The sequence below is a fragment of the Brassica oleracea genome, chromosome C5, assembly GCF_000695525.1.
Source record: "Brassica oleracea var. oleracea cultivar TO1000 chromosome C5, BOL, whole genome shotgun sequence".
NCBI lineage: Eukaryota > Viridiplantae > Streptophyta > Magnoliopsida > Brassicales > Brassicaceae > Brassica > Brassica oleracea.
In genome coordinates, this window is record NC_027752.1 from 20,593,936 (window position 1) to 20,617,052 (window position 23,117).

The 23,117-nt window shown below is 35.4% G+C and overlaps 3 protein-coding genes across 3 annotated transcripts; all 3 read left to right on the forward strand.

Moving 5' to 3' along the window:
• The first annotated feature begins 265 nt into the window (after nucleotides 1-265).
• On the forward strand, nucleotides 266-6,063 carry LOC106344740 (probable purine permease 4). Its single transcript, XM_013784055.1, has 2 exons — nucleotides 266-1,188; nucleotides 5,389-6,063. The coding sequence occupies exons 1-2, from the start codon at nucleotides 385-387 to the stop codon at nucleotides 6,061-6,063; spliced, it is 1,479 nt and encodes a 492-aa protein (XP_013639509.1). The 5' UTR covers nucleotides 266-384.
• A 6,826-nt stretch (nucleotides 6,064-12,889) lies between these two features.
• On the forward strand, nucleotides 12,890-13,688 carry LOC106344742. Its single transcript, XM_013784056.1, has 3 exons — nucleotides 12,890-13,123; nucleotides 13,289-13,367; nucleotides 13,588-13,688. The coding sequence occupies exons 1-3, from the start codon at nucleotides 12,890-12,892 to the stop codon at nucleotides 13,686-13,688; spliced, it is 414 nt and encodes a 137-aa protein (XP_013639510.1).
• Nucleotides 13,689-17,094: 3,406 nt separating this feature from the next.
• LOC106293458 lies at nucleotides 17,095-18,123 on the forward strand. The gene is made up of 4 exons (XM_013729134.1): nucleotides 17,095-17,148; nucleotides 17,261-17,370; nucleotides 17,464-17,634; nucleotides 17,840-18,123. Exons 2-4 carry the CDS (start codon nucleotides 17,269-17,271, stop codon nucleotides 17,921-17,923), a joined length of 357 nt encoding a protein of 118 aa, XP_013584588.1. The 5' UTR covers nucleotides 17,095-17,148; nucleotides 17,261-17,268; the 3' UTR covers nucleotides 17,924-18,123.
• Nucleotides 18,124-23,117: the final 4,994 nt, after the last annotated feature.

Genomic DNA, 23,117 nt, shown 5'->3' on the forward strand with positions numbered 1-23,117 from the left:
AAATAACAATTAAAAACATATAAGTTAGGTTTTGTACTTTTATAATAAATGATGTTGAATTGTTTTAAAAAGAAAATAAATGAAGTGGTTAGAAATAATTTTAAAAGAAATAAAAATCAGTAAACTCACTTTAAAGTAGGCAATATTGTTATGTACTTTGTTTTAATAGAATAGATGCAGTGATATCCTTAATTCAAAATTAACATATTGGTATATATATCCGAGTGAGTGTGTATGTGGTTACATACCGAAACCATTCCTCTACCAAAACGTCTTCACCTTTTCAACTCTTCATCTTCTTTCTCTTCTCATTCGAAATAACATCTACCAAGTTAAATAAACAAATAGAGATAATAAAATATATCAAAACACAAAGAGAGAAAAATGAGTGATGTTCGAGTAAACGCAGATCAACAAGAAGAAGGAGAACAACAACAAAACCTGGTCAAAGCACCGGTCAAGCGATCCCTCGGCCTCCTCATCACCACTTACGGCTGCCTCTTCGTCGGCTCCATCGCCTCGAGCCTCCTCGCGAAATACTACTTCGTCCACGGTGGCTCGAGCCGGTGGGTCTCCACGTGGGTCCAATCCGCCGGATTCCCACTCCTCCTCGGGCTTATCTACTTCCCTCGCTTCGTCTTCAAAACAACTAAGCGCCGTCCCTTCACGCGCTTCACACACCGCCATCTCCTCTTCTCCGTCGTAATCGGACTCATCCTCGGTTTCAACAACTTCCTCTTCTCATGGGGTACCTCGTACCTCCCAGTGTCCACATCATCACTTCTCCTCTCGACACAACTCATCTTCACTCTGATCTTGTCCGTGATCATAGTGAAACAGAAAGTCACTTTCTCAAATCTCAATTGTGTTGTTCTCTTAACGTTAAGCTCTGTTTTATTAGCTCTCGGTTCGAGCCAAGATAAACCGGCCGGTTTAACTAAAACCAAATATTTCATCGGGTTTTTATCCACGATCGGAGCCGGTTTACTCTTCGCGCTCTACCTGCCCGTGACGGAGAGGGTCTACAGGTCCGTTTATTGCTACGCGATGGTCATGGAGATGCAACTGGTTATGGAATTTTCTGCCACGGTTTTCGCCACAATCGGTATGGCTTTGGTGTACGGCGATGCGTTCGGCGGCGTGAAGATTGTGTCGACGGTGCTATGTATTTGGGGATTCTCGTCTTATGTATATGGGATTTACGTGAAGATGAAGAAGGATGAGGAGAAGGAGGAGGAGGAGGAGGAGGGACACACCGGTATGAAGACGGTGGAAGACGGTGGAGAGTTAGAGTTGGAGATGGGTAAGGTTAAAGATGACGTGGCGGTGGCGGATGAAAGGGTTTGATGATATGTGTGATTGAGATAGCCGTTATGATTTTTAGGAAGCCAAATAAAAAGTAGTATCTTTTATGTGTTCTTTTTTTTTCTTCTCAATTTTTATTTTTATTTTTAGGTAATGCATCTGCTTTTTTTGTTTTTGTTTTTAGGTTTTTTTTTCCCCCCTTTTGGTTATATTTATGAATTATCTAACAATGAATACTGATTATGTAATCCTTTAAGTGGGTTTCAATGTCGGTCAATAGTCATATCTATATCTATTGTATGAAATTACGCATTATTATTTCCATTTAGTAAAATATTAAATTATATAAAAGGTTTATTTGACAGAACAAAAAACAAGTAGCAAAGCAAAAATCAAGATCTTAGTTTGACTTTCACTACTCGGATTTTATTACAATAGACAAGATTTGAAACGAGTAAATAATTCATTAATAGCCACTAGATTTTTTCAACAGTCGCCATTATTTCAAATAATATCAAACTCCAAACAAATTAGAACTTTAATTTTTTTTAAAAATATAGTATTATTTCAGATAATGTTTGCAATTTATGCGATTTAGGGTAAGTAGTCCACGTAGCTAAATAATGATGATTTTTCCACAACACTCTACAGGAAGAAATCATTTAACAAAGAGAAAAAAAATACATTCTCTAGTATGCTTCGCTTTCTTTTCTTCCTTTTAGGGCATTTTTCACTGATAAGAACCGCTTCAACAAAAAAGTATTACTCTTTTACTATAGATCTTTAATAAAATATTATTTTTTAAAGAAAAAACTGTCATTCATACATGTATATTGAGTATCTCAAATATCTCTTTTTGTAACTGGCATCAAAAAACAACTTTTCTCTCTTATTTTTATTTATTTATTATTTTGAATTAAAACATACATTAAAATATTTTTGGATGGACATGCTTTTAGCTTCAGTTTATTTCTAGAGGAAACTTCTCGAGTTGTTGAGTTAGCAAGTTTGCCCTTTTCTCTCATTTTACGGCATGTTTGCAATTTGTTTGAGGGTTTTGCGACGAGTTCGTTGGCAAAGTGAAAGCATTTATGGTACTTCGTTTATTAGGACAAATACCTATCCTGCTTATTTACTTTAAATAAAAAATTATATTGGAACTAATCTGAAAATATATTATGCGAAACTGTGATAAATAATTATGTCGGTCGACGGTCAATATCTATGTAACTACGTATTATCCCCTATATATTATTTGAAAAGCATTACAACTTTTTTTTGTACCCACATGTCATCACTAAGATGATTCTTAGAATCATTAGAGAAATATGTTGGTTCATCTAATTATATAATAAGCTTTTTATTAAACTAACAATAAATTCATCATTAATGTACTTTATTATTTCTTTAAATAAAATTTACGAAATTGCCTAATGTAGCTAAAGTATATAAGACAATTATAATAAAGATTTGATAAAAAATAGTGTATCTTCTATCATATTTATTTAATTTTATACTATTAAATAAATTAAACAACTACAATAACCATATAATAAAAATTTAGATTTTTATGTATATGTTATATTTTAAATTTTTACAAACGGCTCTAAATTACTAAAACTGTTAAAAGTCTCACATTCAAATTTTATGATCCATGGTATGACAAAATGCAAATGATTACAAAAATTATATAAGTAAAAAATATAATTTAATTAATTATTTAGATTAATATATATTTCGTTTTAAATTAAACTATAAACCATATAAAATACAATATTTTAGTTTTAAAATTTACTTTGAACATTTTTTTTGATAAAATTTTTGAACGATCATTGACAACTTATTTTTTTTAAATTATAAATTACTAAAACTATTAATCCTACAATAAAATTTTTGTTATCAGTAATTTAAAACAAATTTCTATAAAAGATACAAATGATCAAAAAAACTATATGAGTAGAAATTATCATTTAATAGACATTAATATTAAAAATATACTAAAATATATTATATATGGTAGTATCATTTAAATTTAATTACATATCCTCTCAAATATAAAAAAATATTTTTTGGATTAATAAAATTGATTTATATGTTCACACCAATTTAATTATATATTTAATAGTTACTGACTTTTAATTATTTAATATATATTTATTATTTCATAATATGTAAAAATATTTAATACATAAAATAATTTTTATATGTAATGTTGATCCCGCGCAAAACGCGGATCTTAACCTAGTTTACTCTGAATCACATAATCTCTGAACCGTTACTTTTCATCAACTGCCATTATTTCAATTAATCTCTTCTTTTTTTAACTTTTCAAAAACCTCAAAACTCCCAAAAACTTAGCATTTAATTTTTTTTCTTAGAAAATAATATATTTCGGATCATACATAAGCGGCATTGAAAGACTAGTGAAAGTCTTTTCAAAAAAATGAAAAAAGACTAGTGAAAGTGTGATCAAACTGAAATGGATTAAAAACATATCATTTCACTCTCCTGGACGTAATGACTTTGCTTTCTTCTCCTCCTTTTAGCTTCGATTTATTTCTAGAGGAAACAGTTCTCAAGTTGTTGATTTAGCAAGATTTGCCTTTTTCTCTCTATTACCGCATGGTTTGCATTTTGTTTGAGGGTTTTTACGAAGAGTTCATTGACAAAAATGAAAGCATTTATGGTATATATTTCATGTATACATGTCCATTTAAAGAAAAATATATTGGAACTAATGTTAAATTTACAATTGCGCGAAACTGTGATGAATATTATAAATGATGATATCAGACAAAACATAATTTCAATATACATGTTACATCCAATAGGACCATTCCCATAGAAAATTATAAAACCTAAAAAAGGAAAAGTGTTGTCGTTTATGGGTCACAACATACCCAAAAATAAAAAGAAGTGATCACGATCATCATCATTAATTTACAGAGAGAGAGAGATTAAGAAAATAACATTTGAATGTGTGAAATAAAGAAGAGACATGCTTAATTGATGATGATGCAGCTTGGCATTAACTCGGTGTGGATTACTAACATTGTCTCCCTAATGCTCCTTTAGTTTTTGTATTTTTCTTGGAGCACTTTCATATGAAAAGGATTGTTTTATTCTTATTATCCTTTTGTGTTTTAAATAAGGTTATGACTCTTCACTAATATTGTAAGCCCTTGTGAATATTTTAGACCCACAAAATCCAAAATTTTGTTCCTTTTGATTCAATGACAAATTGAATTGAAGTTATGACCCCGATGTAGGGTTATGTATGTTTCCATTATATAAATACGACTTTACAATGCCCAGATATCATTTAACATCTCCTAATCTCACATAAATGAATATACTATAACCGTTTAACAAATGCCCGTCGCTCTACATGCTCCAAGTATTAATCTTCGTTTTGCCTCAAACCCTATGATTACAAAACAAGTAAAAACAAACGACTTAGATATCATATGTATTATCAGCTGGTAGTTCAACTATTAACAAAACGAAATAAAACAAATAATAAGCAAATTCATATGCTATATAACCACATACTTTGTAGTTGTATCAATGGTAAGGATGGGCCAGTGTTTGTGTCGTCGAGTAGCTCGAGTGAATGAGCAAATACAGGATAAACACAAGACATTTCCTCTATAAAAGGAAGAGAGACGATAAAGTGAGTCACCGAAAAAATTGACTCTATAAGTGTGAGAATAAGCATAATTCCTAGAAATGGCAATTAAGATCTAGTTGTTGGTACTTCCTTGATTCACACATTTTATATGTGCTTCTAAATCTTTATTTGTTGCAACACTATTCAGTTAGATAGAGAAGTTTTGTAATCTCTTGCTTTCTGTAGATTGATCACAAATGAATCAAAGATTTCCCAAAACAAAAATCATCAGCAGAAAAGACAAAGTTTATTCAAGTTTTGTTATAGGTATATTAATCATTGAAGTTGACTTGTACTGTATAACGTAGATTGAGCCTATAGACGTTGGAAAAAGCGTGAAGCTCGTCGACCCATATTTGTTGACGTTTAAAATGTTTAGATAAGTAAACCATGTTTTTATATAATAATATAAGATTATCTTGAAAGCCTCAGGACAACAACTGAATAAATCCAAGTCTTCAGTTATGTTCAGTTCTAAGGTTGTAGCGTTCTCAAAAACTGACCTGAAAAGGTCACTGGCCATTAATCAAGAAGGTGGAATGGGCATGTACATCGAACTACCGGAAAAGATATGTTGCTCTAAGAAACAGGTGTTTAGCTTCGTCCAAGAGCGCCTCTCGGATCGTACAAACTCATGGTCGACGAAGCTCTTATCAAAAGGCGGCATAGAGGTTCAGATTAAAGCCGTAGCCCAGGCAGTACCTTCCTACACTATGTCTTGTTATCTACTTCCAAAAGGAATAACAAAAAATCTGACGAGCACTGTCGCACGATTTTGGTGGAGTACTAAATTCAATAATAGAGAACTTCATTGGGTTGCTTGGGATAAAATCTGTGTACCAATGGAAATGGGTGGACTGGGTTTCCGTGATTTTCACGAGTTTAACATTGCCTTACTAGCAAAACAGCTGTGGAAATTGCTAAAGTACCCACATTCACTCTTAGCTCGAGTACTCAAAGGAAGATACTACAAACACTCTACTTCAATGCAAGTTGAAAAAGCAAACAACCCGTCCTATGGATGGCGAAGTATAGTAGCATCGAAAGAAGTTCTCCGGAAGGGTCTCAGGAAAAAGATTGGGAATTGATATGATACAAAGGTATGGGACGAACCCTGGCTTCCGACGAATCCAGCGTGACCTCCGCTAAATGCTGCAGATCATCGGGATGAGAACCTCCGTGTCCATCACCTAATCAACGAGCAGAACCACTCTTGGAACCTTGAATTGTTAAACGATCTTGTGGCAACATAAGACATACCCAGAGTAACCTCGCTCCACCTTAGTCGTACAGGTCGCCAGGACAGCTACTGTTGGGACTTCACAAAATCTGGGCTATATACAGTTAAGTCAGGCTACATAGTTGCTCATGACCTCTATTATGCGGCCTCCTCCTATGATACAACAGAACCAAGTACAACGAGACTTAAGAAAGCAATATGGAAAATCAAAGCTCCAAGGAAGCTTAAACATTTCTTATGGCAAGCTATGACAGGGTACCTAGCTACCGTGAAACAATTGAAGGACTGGCACTGTGCTAGAGAGAGTACATGTACTCGATGCGGTGGTGAAAGCGAGTCGATTAACCGCACTCTCTTCGAATGTCCACCGGCGCTGCAGTGCTGGACCCTATGCTCGATACCATCTCCTCCGGGGTCCTTCCCGTGTAACTCTTTATTCTCAAATATAGAATTTCTGCTATTCCGTGCAAAGGCAAGTGGAGTGAGTCCAGACGTGCTGGCTGCATTTCCATGGATTGCTTGGTATATCTGGAAGGCACGCAACAAGAAAGTTTTTAAGGACAAGGATATCTCACCAATGGATACACTCCAACTTGCTGTTAAGGAAGCGGAAAGCTGGCTGCTTGCGCGGAGAATAGATGTGGAACCGCAAATAGACGAAGAAGAACAACATAAAGCTGTGACCATCGTGTTGCAGGCACCTCATTCAGCTCGTTGGAGATGCCAAACAGATGCGTCTTGGAAAACAGAGAATGACAGAGCTGGATTGGGATTTGTATTACTTGATGATGGAACTCGGTCCTCTTCGGAGCACAAGGAACAAGACAGGCGACATCCCCTCTCCACGCATAAGCTGAAGGTTTATTGTGGGCTATGCAAGAGGTATTGAAGCTAGGAAACAGAGAGATCCGATTTGAATCAGATTGTGAGCAATTAATCAAGCTATTAGAGGAGGACAAAGATTGGCCAGCAATGGAGCCAGAACTCGATGAGATTAAAGCTCTTTCCGCTGATTTTACCGAATTCTCAATAGCATATATCCCAAGATCGATGAATCTCCGTGCTGACTCTCTTGCTAAAGGAGGAAGATCACGAGTGTTTGGATCCCCTTTCGTCAACTGCTTTGCACCAAGCTGACTAGCTCCTTACGGTGGCCACGAAGTTGCTAACTAGTTTTTTAAGGTTTTATTTTCGTTGTAAAAAAAAAAAAAAAGAGGGAATGGACTTTTGGGGTGATTAAAGAAATGGTGCCATGATTATCGTAAGTGCGTTGGTAATGAATTACGCATTAAACAACTAAAAGAAAGTTAAAGAGGAATTAACTAAATCGATACTTCAAATTAAAAAAGGTTCATTGAAAATGCCCTTTGCGTTGTTTTAGGTTGTGGGATTACAGTTTAGAAAGGGATAAGCTCCAAAGATTATAGATCAAAATTTTGAGCTGTAATTAGGAGGTTCACAGGTCTATTATCATACCAAATTAGATCAAAATTACTCGTAACTGACTTGGTACCTATATATGGTTGTGCTTAATCAGGAACCAAAATTAGGTACATCTATAAAAATTAAAGATTCCATAAACTCAATGCAATTCCAAAGATCAATCATACTAATCTTTTGGGAATCGCATTCTACATTACTTATTGTTAGATTTATATTGGTTGAACATACATAAAACCGTATAATAGAAGCGTCTAATTTCTTTTAGTATATACTGTATGGTGGAGTGGTTAAATGATAAGCTACAAACACTAATTTTAAATTTACGGAATCGTAGGATTGATAAATCAAACCAAAAATAGAGATATTCTTTGATGAGCGCTGACCTGACCAATGAACAAGTACATACACGCAGATAGAGACATGTGAGGGCAGATGACCCCGGTAAAATTTGGGAAAAAACATTTTAGTGTATTTTTCTCTAATTTTTTAATAATATTTAGTTAAAATTTGGCATCTGACCTTATTAATTTCTGTAAAAAAAATTATATGCTTCCATTAATTTGTAAAAAAAGTTATTTTATTATAATAAAATATATATCTCTAATTTAAATATTGAATTTATATATTATATAACTCAAGTCAAAAAAGTTTCTAACTCTACCACTGAGTACATACATAACTCCTCAGACTACACAATACATAGATGAAGTGATCTCTTACTAATAAAACCTTTGGTAAAATATATTGATATCCCGTTGAGTTACTTAATCAGAACATTTAATATTATAAAATTCACAAAACATTTCAATGATTTTTCTCAATGAATATCACATTAAAAAGGTTAGGTCTAGATGCTATTTCTACATCTCAAATCTAAGGTTCTTTTTGTTAAATAAATAAAAAGATAAGTACTGCAGTTAGAGATGTCAAAGAAGGGACTGGACCGCGGGCCAGGCCTGTTAAGGCTTGGGGCGAGGGGGGGGGGTACTGGGCCGAGGATTTGGAATCCCGCAGATTAGCGGGCCTCGCTGGCAGGTCTTGTGGCGGGACGGGCCAAAACGGGATGGGCCTCATGTTAACCGCGGGATTTGGGTGTCCCGCAACACTAACCTCCACAGCTCCACTCCATTTCTGCACAACCTTAAACAACGAGAGAGAGAGAGAGAGAGAGAGAGAGAGAGAGAGAGAGGAGAGAGGCGACAGCGACAAATAAAGATCCGGTGACCTGCGAGTTGAAGGTCGATGATACTTCCGGACTCCCATGTGTCTTCTATCTCCAAGAGTGGAGCTTTTTTAAGCCACCGGAGACCGCGAACCCACTCTCCACCGAAGACGAAGATCCAGCTCCTACGATGGGTTCTTTAGTGACAGTGACTACATGCATGTCACAGGTAAAGAAAGTTCAAACATGATTTGTTGTGGATTTATATTTTATCGGGTCTAACACTCTGTCTCTAACTCCTTATTTCAGGCGTGTTATCTTCTTCTTCTGGATCTCCTTATCTTTGATCCACCACCGGAGCTGCTAGTCTTCTTAGCTCCATCACTGGAGCTTCTATTCTTATTAGATCCGCCACTGGAGGTTCTCCTTCTCCGCACCGAGAAGGTATGAAACTCATTATGTATCTTTGGTGATGGCAATTAGAATGTCTTGTTAAGCTTGTAATCTGATATTGATAGTTTCTTGAAGTGAAATTACTTATGTTCAGTCTCTGTGTTCTTTTTTTGTGTGTTTGGAAGGTGAACAAGGAGTAAAGGAAGATACGAAACATAGCTGAAAGCGTTGTAAGTCTGACTACTCTGAAACATAGCTGAAAGCGCTTAGCTTACTTTGTCATGTTCTGTCTCTGAAGAGTGATTGTTCATAAGATGATTATAGATGATCTAAATAGAATGTTGTGTCTCTTGTTGTCGTTTTCTATTTGATGTTAACTCGATTACTAGACTGTTGTGTCTTATTGTCATGTCTTGAGTAGGGTAGCGATTTTTCCCTTTTTCCTGGTTCTCAGATTTTCGTTTGTTGTTTGATGTTGTTAACTTCTAAATATGATGTTATGTCTATGAAGTGAACTTTTATTACTTTATTATTAGCTTGAACTTATTACATGTTTGTCTGTCTTAGTGCTGGTTCATTACTCAATGTAAATTGCATGTCTTCTCTTTGTTTAATCTGATATTGTTAGTATAAAACTCTTCATTTATCAGTTTTGTTTGATGTTTAGTTTCAATTGCCTCTTTCTCGGTTTGCATGATCTTTAATTGTTGTCTGAAATTGTGAAATTGAGAAGTTAAGAGAGGACTAATGTAGTTTGTTTAGTTACATTAGTGTAATTTGATATTGTTTATTGGCATTACTTTTGTATTGGAATTGTGATTTACTTGCATTACTTTTCTATACTTGATTCAGTCTTTCATATGTCTTTTGTTTCTGTAGGTGAGCAAGGAGGCGGCTGGTAATGACCGTGAAAGCCGGTGTAGGCTCAAAACGATATAGCATGTTATGGTGTTGGCTTGATGTATGTGTTGATCGCACACTAGCTTGTCTGGTTATTACCAGACGCCTCTGTGTTCAAGAAAAAAAGATACAACACCGAGCTGAAAGTTTTGTAAATTGTAGGTTGTTACTACTCTGATAAGATAATAAGTATCCGCTAGGTTGATGTTTAGTTACTTGTTGCTTGAAATAGAGATTGACTTGTATTACTTGTCTTCACAAGTTCACTGTGTTTTACTATATTGTGTTGAGTAGTTTAGCTACTTGCATTACTTGTCTTGACTAGTTCAGCGGATCTTAGCTGCGTAGCTGATGAAAAATCATTCAAAGGAATGAAGAGTGATTGTTCATTGGCTACGCCGCAAGATCCGCTGCGAAGTTAAGACAAGAATCATATAGTTTGTTTAGTTACATTAGTGTAATCTGATATTGTTTGTCATGTGAACTGATATATCTTTTGTATTTTTTGTTGTATGTCTCGAGGTGATGGCGTAATGCTGAAGAAGGAAGGATAGCACGAGTACATACACCAGTTGCTCGAGTAGTTTCCAGTTTCATCCGATATAGCAGCTTTAAGGACCTCACGTTAGTAAGCTCTTAAACGTGTGAGACTTCTCTTGACTAGGTTACCGGATCACTGTCTAGTTTAGCTTGCTTTGCGTAGGTTATCGGATCACTGTCTAGTTTAGCTTGATTTGAGTAGATGATAGATCACTCTGACTAGATGGTATTTTTAATTTAGTTGTATTTGTGTACTTGTATAAATATTTGAAAATTAAAAAAACAATAGTAACAAATTTTAAATAATATATTAACAAAAAATTTAAAATACAGATAAAATTTAAAAAATCCTAAAAAGGTTAGTTCATTCACGTCGTCACGTTGAAAGTTGAAAAAAAAAACTTGAGAGAGAGAGACCATGGGATCAAGGAGCGAGTCAGAAGATCAGTTGACGTTTGATCCGCATTACTCCCCGCCAAATACTGTGGACTTTGGAACTCATGAAGTCTTAGGTTCTCTTGCTGCAGCAGATGAGTTCGTTGACCAGATCCTTGAAGGTGGTGTAACTCGTGATGATGGGAAGAAGGAAGGACGCAAAAAAAGGATTATCAGTCTTGTCGATGATACTGATGATTCTGATGTTGAAATCACTCAACCAACCCAAAAAACCAAGCCTCGCAGACAGACTAGTTTCAAAATAGTCACGAGGAAACCCATGTAGCAATCCACTATAGATGGTGGTGTTGGCTCGTCTGCACAAGTGTGTAGTAAGGGGAAGTCTATAATTCGTGGAGGGATAAGAAAATCGCCTACAAAGTCGCAAAAGAATAAGGTTGCGCCTACTCAGTCGCAAAAGAAGAAGGACAAGGTCGCAGAGGACATATCGGAGCTTGGTGATGAACTGGATGAAGAAGAGGTTGATGAGGATGAATTCGGTGAAGAGGAAAGGGAAGAGAGGCAAAGATCAGATGTGTGGGCCGATTTCAAGGTGGTCCAAAAACCCAATGGAATGTTGAAAGCTGCATGCAATCATTGCAAGAATGAGTATGAATGGCAATCTCACTCGCATGGAACCAGTGGGTTGAGAAGACATCGTTTGAGATGTAAAATGTATCCAAAGAATCGAGGAAGGCAGCAACAACTCAACACCGAAGGGAAAGTGGTATCTCGCAAGTATGATCATATTGTGTTTAGCCAGATGGTAGCTAAGACAATAGTCCAGCATGATCTACCTTACTCGTACGTGGAGTATGAAAGAGTGAGAGACACCTGGAAGTATTTGAATGCTGATGTCCAAACCATTTGTCGAAACACAGCGAGAGCAGCTGTGTACAGACTATATGAAAGTGAGAGAGACACACTCAAGAGGGAATTAGCGGGTCTCCCTGGACGAGTCTCCTTCACGTCTGACTTATGGACATCCGTGAAACAGGAAGGATACATGTGTGTGACAGCACATTACATTGATCAGAATTGGAAGTTAAACAACAAGATCCTGACGTTTTGTGCTCTACCACCACCACATACCGCTATGAGTATTGCGCTTCAGCTCCTTGATTCACTGAAAGAGTGAGAAATTGAAAAGAAGGTGTTCTCAGTCACATTAGATAATGTTACAAGTAATGACTCGATGCAGGACATTGTGAAGTCGCAGCTGAATTTAAATGATAATTTGTTGTGTGGAGGAGAATTTTTCCATGTAAGATGTGCAGCTCACATACTTAATCTCATAGTGCAAGATGGGTTGAAGGTTACTAGAGACTCTTTGCAGAAAGTAAGAGAGAGTGTTAAGTATGTATTAGGATCGGAAACATGTGAACAATTGTTCCAAAAATGTGTGGATGATGCGGGTGTAGTAGAAAGTGGATGGCTAATACTGGACGTGTCGACAAGATGGAACTCAATTTACTATATGCTTGAAAGAGCCATAAAGTACCGTCAATCACTTGTTAAGTTGGAGACATTTGATAAGAAGGGTAATAAAACAGCGCTTACAGCTAAGGAATGGACTAGAGCAGTGAATATCTGCGATTTTTTGGGTCCTTTTGCTGTGATCACAAGCTTGATGGCTGGTTCGAATTACCCGACCGCAAACCTGTATTTCTATCAGGTTTGGTTGATCCATGATTGGCTTCGGAGAAATGAGGAAAGCGAAGATGAGATTGGCAGATACATGGTGCCACCGATGAAAGAGAAGTTTGACAAATATTGAGACGAAGCTAGTAGTGTTTTTGCAATGGCAGCAGTCTTTGATCCACAGTTTAAGCTTTCCATTGTTGAATGTTGTTTAGGGAAGCTTGACATGAGTACATGTGATGCAAAGGTGAAGAACTTGCGTGACAAGCTCAGTATTATGTTTGAGTCATACGACAAAAAATCCAAGAATAACTCACCTTCCACTGAGCCACGTGAGACTGTTTCACAAAAAGCATGTGCGGCAGGGTCAACGGGAATGTTTGTGAACTACAATGTGAGTATTTTTTCAATTTTTTTTACCTTTGCTTTTGTTTTTTTGCCTCTCTGATTTAAAAAAAAAAACTTTCTTAGGATTTCTTTGCATTTCGCAAAGTCAATGGCATTGTGAGTGGAAAGACACCTCTAGAAGCTTATCTTGAAGAACATTACTAATTTCCAGAGCTTGGACATCCTCGATTGGTGGAAAGATAATGCGCATCGGTATGGTGACTTGGCTGCAATGGCATGTGATCTGCTAAGTATCCCAATCACAACAGTGGCTTCAGAGTCCTCCTTTAGTATTGGATCCGAGTTCTTAACAAATATAGGAGCCGTCTACTCCCAAAAAATGTGCAATCTCTGATATGCTCGAGGAATTGGATCAAACGATACGAATCTTATGTAAATAACTCACATTATAATTTATTGTAGAGTGCCATATCCTCAATCGTAAGTAAATGAAGTTTTTGATATTTACAGAAGAAGAAATCAACGGTGATGGTGATGGTGATGGTCAAGAAGAGAAATTACCATCATTTGAGTCTATTGTCGATGGGAAAGATGAAGATGAACGCGTTTGAAATGTTATCTTTAGTTGGTATTTTGCTTTAATTACAATTTGAGATTTTTTGTTTAAGTTGTTTGGTTTTCTTTTAAGTACTATGATTTGGTGTTTTTTAAAAATTTAATTTGCTTCAGACTTAACATCTTATCTTCTGCATGCACTTTAATTTTAGTTATATATATATATAATTATCTCAGCTTATACATGCACTTGTGATAGAAGAAATAGACTTAATAATTTCAAGAATAAGAACAATATATAACAAATTTTGTTGAGCTTGAATAGTATATGCTTGAATGTATCTTCATTATATGCATTTAGGTGTGTACTGAACTACTGGATCAGCTTGAAGTGTCCTGGAGGACTGGAGCAGCCTGCAGCGTATAGAAGTGTCCTGATGCACTCATTTGCCGTCCAGCCCGCGCGACGATCTGTAAGGGACTGTGCACTTATGTGGGGCGGGATCGGGCTGGCCTTTTGGTAACCGTAGCCCGCGTGGGCCTAGCCTGCCATGATCCGCGAAAAGACGAGCCCGCAACGGTACGGGACAGGACATGACGTATCAACCTGTTTGACATTCCTAACTGCCACAGACTATATAAAAGAAGACAAGCGAAGCACTTCGGATATCCATAATCCAATTACGATACAAATATACAATTAAGGTTTTTAATAGGCAATATAAGTACTGCCGCAGACTATATAAAAGAAGACAAGCGAAACATTAGTCCTATCGTCTCTTTTAAGCAAATAGCTAAACTAAATTAAAGATATATATGTTTTTTTTATAACCGAATGTCCTGGTCCCACCGAAGTGGTCCAGACTAGAGACCGAAGCAACCAAAGACTTAGCATGCACTGGTCACCATGTGGGTCACCGTAAACGGTCTTCGGTCTCGGGCGCTGGGGTTCCGCATGTGAATTCTCTAGTGGCCGGGATTCGAACACAGGTGACGGAACTCACAGCTGTGAGCCCTTTACCACCAGAGCTACAAAAGATATATATGTACCTAGGCTATATATGACCCTAGCCAATTATCTTCGACCTGTAATGCAAAGTGTGCCCCTACTTTCTATCTTACATCAAATTCTAATAAACTTTAAGGAAATGTAACTAAAAATGGAAATTAGTAATGTGCATCGCGACTAGAGATATAAGATCAATCATTAAAAAAAAATGTTTTGATAGATACATATACATATTACATAGTAAAATAGAAATGTGTTCAGATCTCATGAATCGAAAACACCTTGACAAGAACAGAAGATACATTTTGTTCTTGTATATTGCTAAAGAAGGCTCAAATAATTCTAGCAAAAGGCTTTGTCCAACAAATATATATGCTTCCAATGATGAAATGATTATGTGGAAGACATAGGAAGGTTTTCACTTTTCATCAACTACTCTTCATTATTCCCCCACATAATGTCTAATATTATTGGCTTCATCAATATCTAACTTTTGTGTTTTCTTTTCCTTGTATCTTCTTATTTTACATGATTAAGAAATCTTGGATTGATTAAGTATATATACAAAGAATACAACCTTGAACGTACAGTGTATCATTTATCAAGCCGTGTTTTTAAAGTTAGTCCATCGATGTGTACTGGAAAAGAATGATCGATTTTTTTTTCTTCAGAAATATAATTTAATAATTATAATAAGGTCTCATAAACAATCTTTTTTTGTTGATGAAAAAATTACTAAATTTGGAAGTGCGTGTATTTCCGTTATATACGCCTCGTTTTGTTCGTTTTTCATTTTCTTTTCGAAAAGACGTTTTGTTCGTTCTTACCGTTACATTAAGTAAGTACGTAACGGGTTTCATTTCAGTTCTCTGGCTGAGTGCAAAACTGCAAATGAATTCTTTTAAAAGAATATTTGAGTACCAAACTAAACTAGAAAAGACAGATTTACTAGGAACTGGTTTAATCACGAAATGGTTTGAATTGGGAACATTAATAAAAATGGACTCGTCTATATACAGTCACACCCTTCATAGGCTTGTAATTCAAATAACATATTACTATGGTTTTAGGAGTATATACTCTGAGTCATGTCCAAGTATTATACTATTAGTGGTATTCCGACGCTACGCGCTGGTTTCGTATGTTTTGAGTTCAAAATTATTATTTTTGATCCATTTGATATTGGTTAGTGACAGTAGTATATTATTATGTTTTAAAGTTGTTTAGGTCAAAAAAGAATAGTATAAGTAGTTTCACTTATTGATTCAATACAAATAGAATAAATAACTTATAGTTACACCAAAGTAAATATAGTTTAATCTAAAACATAAAGTAAAGTCGATGTTCCAAAAAGAAAACATGTAAATTTGTGTGTTTGTTTTGTAATTATCTTTTTTGAATGAATATAACAATTTTTTTCATTTTCTTAAAGTAGTAACAATCCTCGAATACTTTGTTAATATCATAGATGTGGCAATCTGGGCAGGGTTTCACTCAAGACGTATTGGTTAAATACTTTGTTTTTAAAATGATATTGAATTTAGTAAGTGAATTACTAATCATGGTTTAGCATCGCTCTACCTGAATAGACTATTTTCTAGAGATAACTTATTATAAAATTGAAGTGTTCGTGAATAATTTTAGAGGTGGATGTTTGTTCTCACAATGTACATTTAAATATTTCAATCCTCATGTGATGTGTTTATTTGGTTTGACAACAAAAGTATAATATGCTAATGTAGTTGAATTTGTACAGTACGGGGGAGGTACAGAGCCTCTCATTGAACATGTTAAAGCAAGTCAATAATAAACCATACTCGTGAGTGTATGAAGTAGCCAAACGTTTTACTTCTTGTGTGAGAGGATATTATTTATTTGGTTTAAAGCTTTCATGTTTATTTAAATCTATTTTGGTTTTTATTTACCTTGTATTTATGACATTATACTATTATTATTAATGTTATTCATTTGCGTTGGTATTTTATAAAAGAAACAAATCATTATCTTTATTTGACCATTTTTATCTATCTTCTACACTATTAAAGAAAAATCCATCATATGATTTTGTCCTTAATTTTGTGAAATAATTATAATAAAATAATTATAATGAAATGTCACTCATATTTTTATGCATATCATAATTAATTAATATGAACTAAACAATTAATTTAGAAAAAATTCCAAAACTAAAAAACAGTTAAATCATGTATACACAGCTTAAATTTATAACCATGCTGCAAGCTAAACATAGCTTCTTTAAGCTACTTCAGATCTCAGACATCATTTGAACCGATTTTGGTTTGATTGTTACTTTCCTTAAACAACTGCATTATTCTCCCATTGACTTGATCTTTAAGATTCATAAATGGGCTCTGAAATAGTAGTGGGCCGTAAGTCCAATCAAAACAGATATAACCAAATAAAGTGTGTAACATGCCTTCTTCTTCTTCTCCAATTTCAGATTTGATCCAATCTGTAGCCTAAGGGGAAACTGCGACAAATCAAAGGTATGATTAGAACCCAAAGAGACTCATGAAAACACTTCAATTCTCTGAAATTGATTGACGTTTGTGCAGTTTTTTTCTTTCTGATCGTATCGTTGATTGTGAAAAACCTCAGGTGGATCCATGGGTGATGTACAACTAAAGAAAAGAGGATACATCTGGGCAATCTCTGCTGGGTTCAATGCAGCTCTTGCTGCCATCTCTGCAAAGTTCTTCTCATCTCTCGTAATAATAATAACATTTTCTTAGCTTCATTTGTTTTTTTTTCCTTGGAGCATTTTGATTAATTTAATTTTGGAATTTTTTAATGTTTAACAGGTGCTAAAATATGGATTGGTTGTATTATGCAATGTGGTAATGTGGGGATGTTATGTAAACAGCTTAAGAGCTCTCTCTTCTCTACAAGCTACCGTCACTAACTTTGCTGCTAATTTCCTCTCTTCCGGTTTTGCTGGCCTCTTTCTGTTTCACGAGTCCTTATCATTCCGTGTAAGTTTTTTATTTAAATCTTGAAAACAATGTTTCTTATGTTATGCTTTTCTTGGATGTCAAAGCCTATTACTATTGCAGATTCCATAACTTGTACTTGTTTTTAAGGTTTGCGTGTATTTAGGACACCAATTGTTATGTTGAAATGGTAGTTTTGGAGTTGTAACATGAGTTTGGCTGATACATTTTCCGATAAATAATGCAGTGGTTTGCGGGAGCTTTATCGATCACCATTGGAGTTGTAATCCTCAGTAAGTCAAGTGTTGATAAGAAGGTCAGTACGGATTAGTACAAGAACCAATATAATAGCTTTCCTTCTTGAGAAGGCTGGTTTTGCGTACAAGGAGTTAAGAGCTGGAGATTAAGTTGTTTGAAGTTTTAGATTTTATTCTGTTAAGAGGACCAAACTTGTAATACCTACGATTGATTTTCATGATTTTATTGAAGTAGTTAAGACTGTTAATACTAAAATAATGTTTGTTCCTTTTTTTTTTGGGTTTGTCATGTCAAACCGCAACAATCTACTGCACGGGTCTTCTTCTTCTGCATCTTGATTATCTTGATTAAAATCAAGAGGCAGTGGCAAGAAACTAAGAAACTAATGCGTAGCTACGATAATATGTGCCAAAAAAACGTTTGAAACTTTCTAATCACAAAATATACGGTTAGATCAAAGAACCAGCCATGTCGTGGGGCTTACGTCACATATTTTTTCAATAGAAATATGGACAATTCTGTTTTACTTTATGTGAAGTGAACATGCCCTTACTCATTACTTGATTTTCAAGCTACAATGTCTTCTCTTAACGTTTCCATCTCGGGAGTAATAGGCAAATTACTAGAGATGTGAACAATTCTCCACTTCTTAAACGAAACATTTCGATTTTTTTGGAGTTCTTTTTCTTTTGCATTCACTTTTTTTAGGTTAACCACCGTATACATTGTATAGTTTTGCATCTGTAAACAAAGGAAAATATACAAAGATTTTTCTTCTACTTTCAAAAGCTATTTTCAATATTTTGTAGACTCACAAGATAATTCTCGAGAATCCACCAAACCCTGCTATAATCGTATCAAAACAACAATGAAATAGTGGTTTTGTAGGATACGAAATTACGGAAAAACAACAATTGAATCAATCATCTTGATGATGAGTGGTAGAACAACTGAAAATTTGCAAAACAATAAGGAAGTAAGACAATGTATGCAAATATATCTTGAGATCTAATGACATTGTTACAACACTAAATATTATTTTGAGGAAGGTTGAAGTAGCAAGAAACATTCATTAGATCTCGGAAAGACGACGTTCAGGGTCACTACTGGGATAATAGAACTGTTAGAGATCTATATGCAGAAGCGCGTTAAACCGAAAACATACTATTCTAGTTTAGCGATGAACATTGCTTGATACAATCTGAAATTGGATGCAAGAATCAGAAAGAAATCACAGATGGAAATCAACCACATGTCCCCATTCAAGTACCTTTCTAGTTGATTCATTGAAGCTTCTTCTCTAAAACTTTTTACTCACTCTTTAGAAATATATTTGTTATAAATATATTATTACAATTGGTTCTCTTCTATTTGCAATGTCTATATATATAGACAGTCAAGAGACATTTTGTGAGGAGTCACATATGTTCAAGGAAGAGACATGTATTTTCAGCAAAGAGACGCATCTTTTAAATGAAGAATCACATATCTTCATTTAAGGAGTTATGCGAATAATTTCCTAAAACTAGGGGTTAACCAAACCGGTTTGTTATGCTGCCTAATCATGGATGCAAACCGACCATAAATTAATATCTCCCACTCACACATGATTGGGAGCATGTCAAGTACTAGAGAAGTCTTAAAGATCAAGCGCGAGAATCCTAACTCAGAAATCATAGGGAAAATGAACCGTGCGACCCTTACAAGTACACTAACACTTGGGAGTTAAATTATGCACCTGTTAGGAATACATACAAGTTACAACCCTAGATAATTATTTTAGATGTTTAATAATATCTTAGTGTATTTTGGATACATATTAGGAACTACAATCATGTTTGGTACAAGTTTTTTTGGGATTTTGAAGGTTTCGGGTTCTATTGGGTATCCATTTAGGTTTGGGTTCGGATAATACCCATAACCCAAAATACCATAAAACCAGATCCATTCGGTATTTATGTCGGGTTTGGATCGGTTCGGATTCATTTTAATTGGAGCGGGTTCGGTTTGGTTTATCGGATTCGGTTTATTTTCCCAGTCCTAGTAAGTGAGATGAGCTTATACACTAGGCCTGAATCCTCATATGTCTAATTGGGTTTGTTTTGAGTCATTTCGATTTGGAATTTTGAGAGCACAAATGTTAATACCATTCGGATATTATAAAATTTTGGTTCATTTTGGTTAGGGTTTAATCATGTTTAGTCTGGATTTAGTAAATCACGTGAACACTAGATGTACCAAAAATAATTTCAAATTCAGTTCTAAACCTTATTAAGTAATCTGAGACATTCATTTCTACACTAAATATACTCAATTAACTTGAACGAGTGACTTTATGATTTTGTTGATGACTGAAATCATTAAGGTAAAACAAGGATTTGATTGTGGAAAACTTTTAAAAACCAATCATATTTTTTGATGATAAATCATATATAAAAATATTATGCTAACAACAAAGAAGAATAAACCTCATACGTAAAGATAATAATTCTAACGCAAAAAAAAAGCTCACATATAATCATAACAGGTAATCATAACTCGTATACAAAACATTGTGCTAACGACAAATTAAGAAAAACAAATTTGAGTACATGAATTCGAGTAGTGAGACTAACTGAGCTAACAAAAAATATATGAAAATTGCAAAATAAACTTGAAAATTTTGTGCTAAAAACAAAATAGCATATGCGAGAAAGTAAAAATCATTTTCTACCAAATCGAACCCAGTAAACCCTGAAAAGATTGGGTTTTCATGATATTATGTATATATCCAGTGCAAAGAAAATTACTAATACTTGTGAATGATCCTTGAAGTCTCTTTAGGAAGAGATTTTTGGAAGTGACGATTTTATGTTTCCATTTGGAAGAATTGAAGAAACAATACAAGATTATGAATTTAGGGTTTCAGGTTTGTAAATAGCCGAAGGCATAAAAGAAATCAGAGTAAATATACGAGAATAAAATTTATGAAAAGTATTGATATGAAAAAATAAACAGAAGAAGTTTTCATCTAGCAAGGCTTGCCAAAGGAAATTAAGCAAAGCCAGCTAGAATGAACAGTACCTGCGAAACTACAGTAAAAGCAGACTGATAGTATATTTTAGATTCCCTAGTAAGCCAAGGGTGTTTGGCTACTAGAGTAAGCCTATTCTATTCTGTTTCTGTCTCTTGATAACCAATTGTAATGACATTTTTAGATCTAAGGAAATAAAAAATACTTCCTTACTCTTTCTCTCTCTCTCTCTTTCTTGTTCTTCACTCTGTTCTTCAATTTCTTACATGGTATCAGAGCCTTTAAGCTCTTGAGTACCTATTTCTCTTCCGCAATCTTACTCTGATACTCTTTCTCTATTGATTCACCGGTTTACTTTCGCAATTTTCTCTTCAGATTTTTTTTATCTAGTGGATAATAAATATGTGTTTTTGAGAGACGATAGAGCAGCACAAGCCAATAATGATTCCAGTCACCCTAAAGGGTCCTAACTACATTACCTGGTCGAGATTGGCCAGGAAAGCTCTTGGGGGAAGAGGTCTATGAGAGCACATCACCACCAGTGAGGCACCAAGAAAAATCACCCAAGGAGAAGATGACAAGGAGATTGTAGTGGTAGATGAAGGCAAATGAGGTCAGGAGGATCTCATGGTGCTGTCTATCTTGCAAGGCTCACTTGATACTCCTATCATGGAGTCTTACGCACACTGTGAGACTGCAAAGAAGCTATGGGATACCTTACACAAGGTGTATGGCAACAGTTCAAATCTCACCAGAATCTTTGAGGTTAAGAGGGCAATCAACAACTTGCAGCAAGAAGAGATGGACTTCACCAAGCACCTTGGGAAGTACAGCCAACTGTGGTCTGAACTTGAGATGCTGAGGCCAAGCACCACTGATCCTAGTACACTAGAAGAGAGGCATGAACAAGACAAGGTCTTTGGATTGCTTCTCACACTCAACCCAAGCTTCAATGATGTACTTAAACACATATTAAGAGCTAAGGAGCTTCCAAGCTATGATGATGTGTGTGCTCAACTTCAAAAGGAGCTAGGCTCAGATGGTCTCTTTGGTGGATTAGGGAAGCTGTCTATGGTAAACAAGGCTGAGAAGGTGGAGAGTGCTTCAGTCAACAAAGCACACTTCAAACCAAGAGGAGGAGACAAGTCTATGACTTGTGAGCATTGCAAGAAGCTAGGCCACTCCAAAACCAATTTTTGGATCCTCCATCCTCACCTAAGACCGGCGTCAACCAACAGATACAATTAGACCAGAGCACATGAAGCAGGAGCTCAAGAGGCCTCAGTACCAAGCTTCATGCGCATGGGAGAATATGGAAGACCCATGATCTCAACCACCCACGCTGGTGGATCCACATCCCATGACATGTCTCAGCCATCTCCTGATGATACTTTCATCCGCAAGTCAGACATTGAAGCCCTTATCAAGGCTATCAATGCAAACTCTGGTAACATAAGTGTCAATGCTTTAAATTCTATCATAGTACATCTCATACTACTAGACCTTTGATCATTGATTCAGGAGCCTCTCATCATATGATTAGGGATGCTAGACTGATTAGTGATGTCAAACCTACTCTAGGGAGTGTAGTGATTGCTAATGGTGATAGAATTCCAATTGAAGGAGTAGGAAACCTGAAACTGTTTGATAAGAAGTCTCAAGCTCTTTATATGCCTACTTTCACATCCAACTTATTATCTGTTAAGAGAGCAACTAATGATTTAAATTGCAATGTTATTTTTAGTCCTAATGATGTTTGCTTTCAGGATATTAAGACTAGTAAGATGCTGGGAAAAGGTGTGAGCAAGGGAGAGCTATATTTTCTTGAAGACACCAAAGTTTCAGATTTATCGTGTGCTTTTAATTCTGCTTCTGTTTTAGCTAGTGAGGTGTTATGGCATGCTAGATTACGTCACCCTCATTCTCGTGCCTTAGGTCTGATGTTACATAATCTATCTTTTAAGAATGAAAGTTGTGAGGCTTGTATTCTTGGTAAACATCAGAAATCTGTTTTTCCTAAATTAATGACTATTTATGAGAATTGCATTGATCTTGTTCACTCTGATGTTTGGACTGCACCTTGTGTGTCTAGGGAGAACCATAAGTATTTTGTTACATTCAAAGATGAAAAATCAAAATATACTTGGCTCACCCTGATTCAAACTAAAGATAGAGTTTTAGAAGCTTTTGTTAACTTCCAAAACTATATATCTAACCATTTCAATTCCAATATCAAAATTCTCAGGTCTGATAA

Excerpts from the sequence above, each read along its gene's own strand:
- LOC106344742 (XM_013784056.1), top strand. The coding sequence starts at position 12,890 with ATGGCAGCAGTCTTTGATCCACAGTTTAAGCTTTCCATTGTTGAATGT. Across the intron at positions 13,124-13,288 it reads GAATGTTTGTGAACTACAAT|AGCTTGGACATCCTCGATTG; the intron begins GTGAGTATTTTT and ends ACTAATTTCCAG. Across the intron at positions 13,368-13,587 it reads AATGGCATGTGATCTGCTAA|AAGAAGAAATCAACGGTGAT; the intron begins GTATCCCAATCA and ends TGATATTTACAG.
- LOC106344740 (XM_013784055.1), top strand. The coding sequence starts at position 385 with ATGAGTGATGTTCGAGTAAACGCAGATCAACAAGAAGAAGGAGAACAA. Across the intron at positions 1,189-5,388 it reads TTTGGGGATTCTCGTCTTAT|ATTATCTTGAAAGCCTCAGG; the intron begins GTATATGGGATT and ends TAATAATATAAG.
- LOC106293458 (XM_013729134.1), top strand. The coding sequence starts at position 17,269 with ATGGGTGATGTACAACTAAAGAAAAGAGGATACATCTGGGCAATCTCT. Across the intron at positions 17,371-17,463 it reads CAAAGTTCTTCTCATCTCTC|GTGCTAAAATATGGATTGGT; the intron begins GTAATAATAATA and ends AATGTTTAACAG. Across the intron at positions 17,635-17,839 it reads ACGAGTCCTTATCATTCCGT|TGGTTTGCGGGAGCTTTATC; the intron begins GTAAGTTTTTTA and ends TAAATAATGCAG.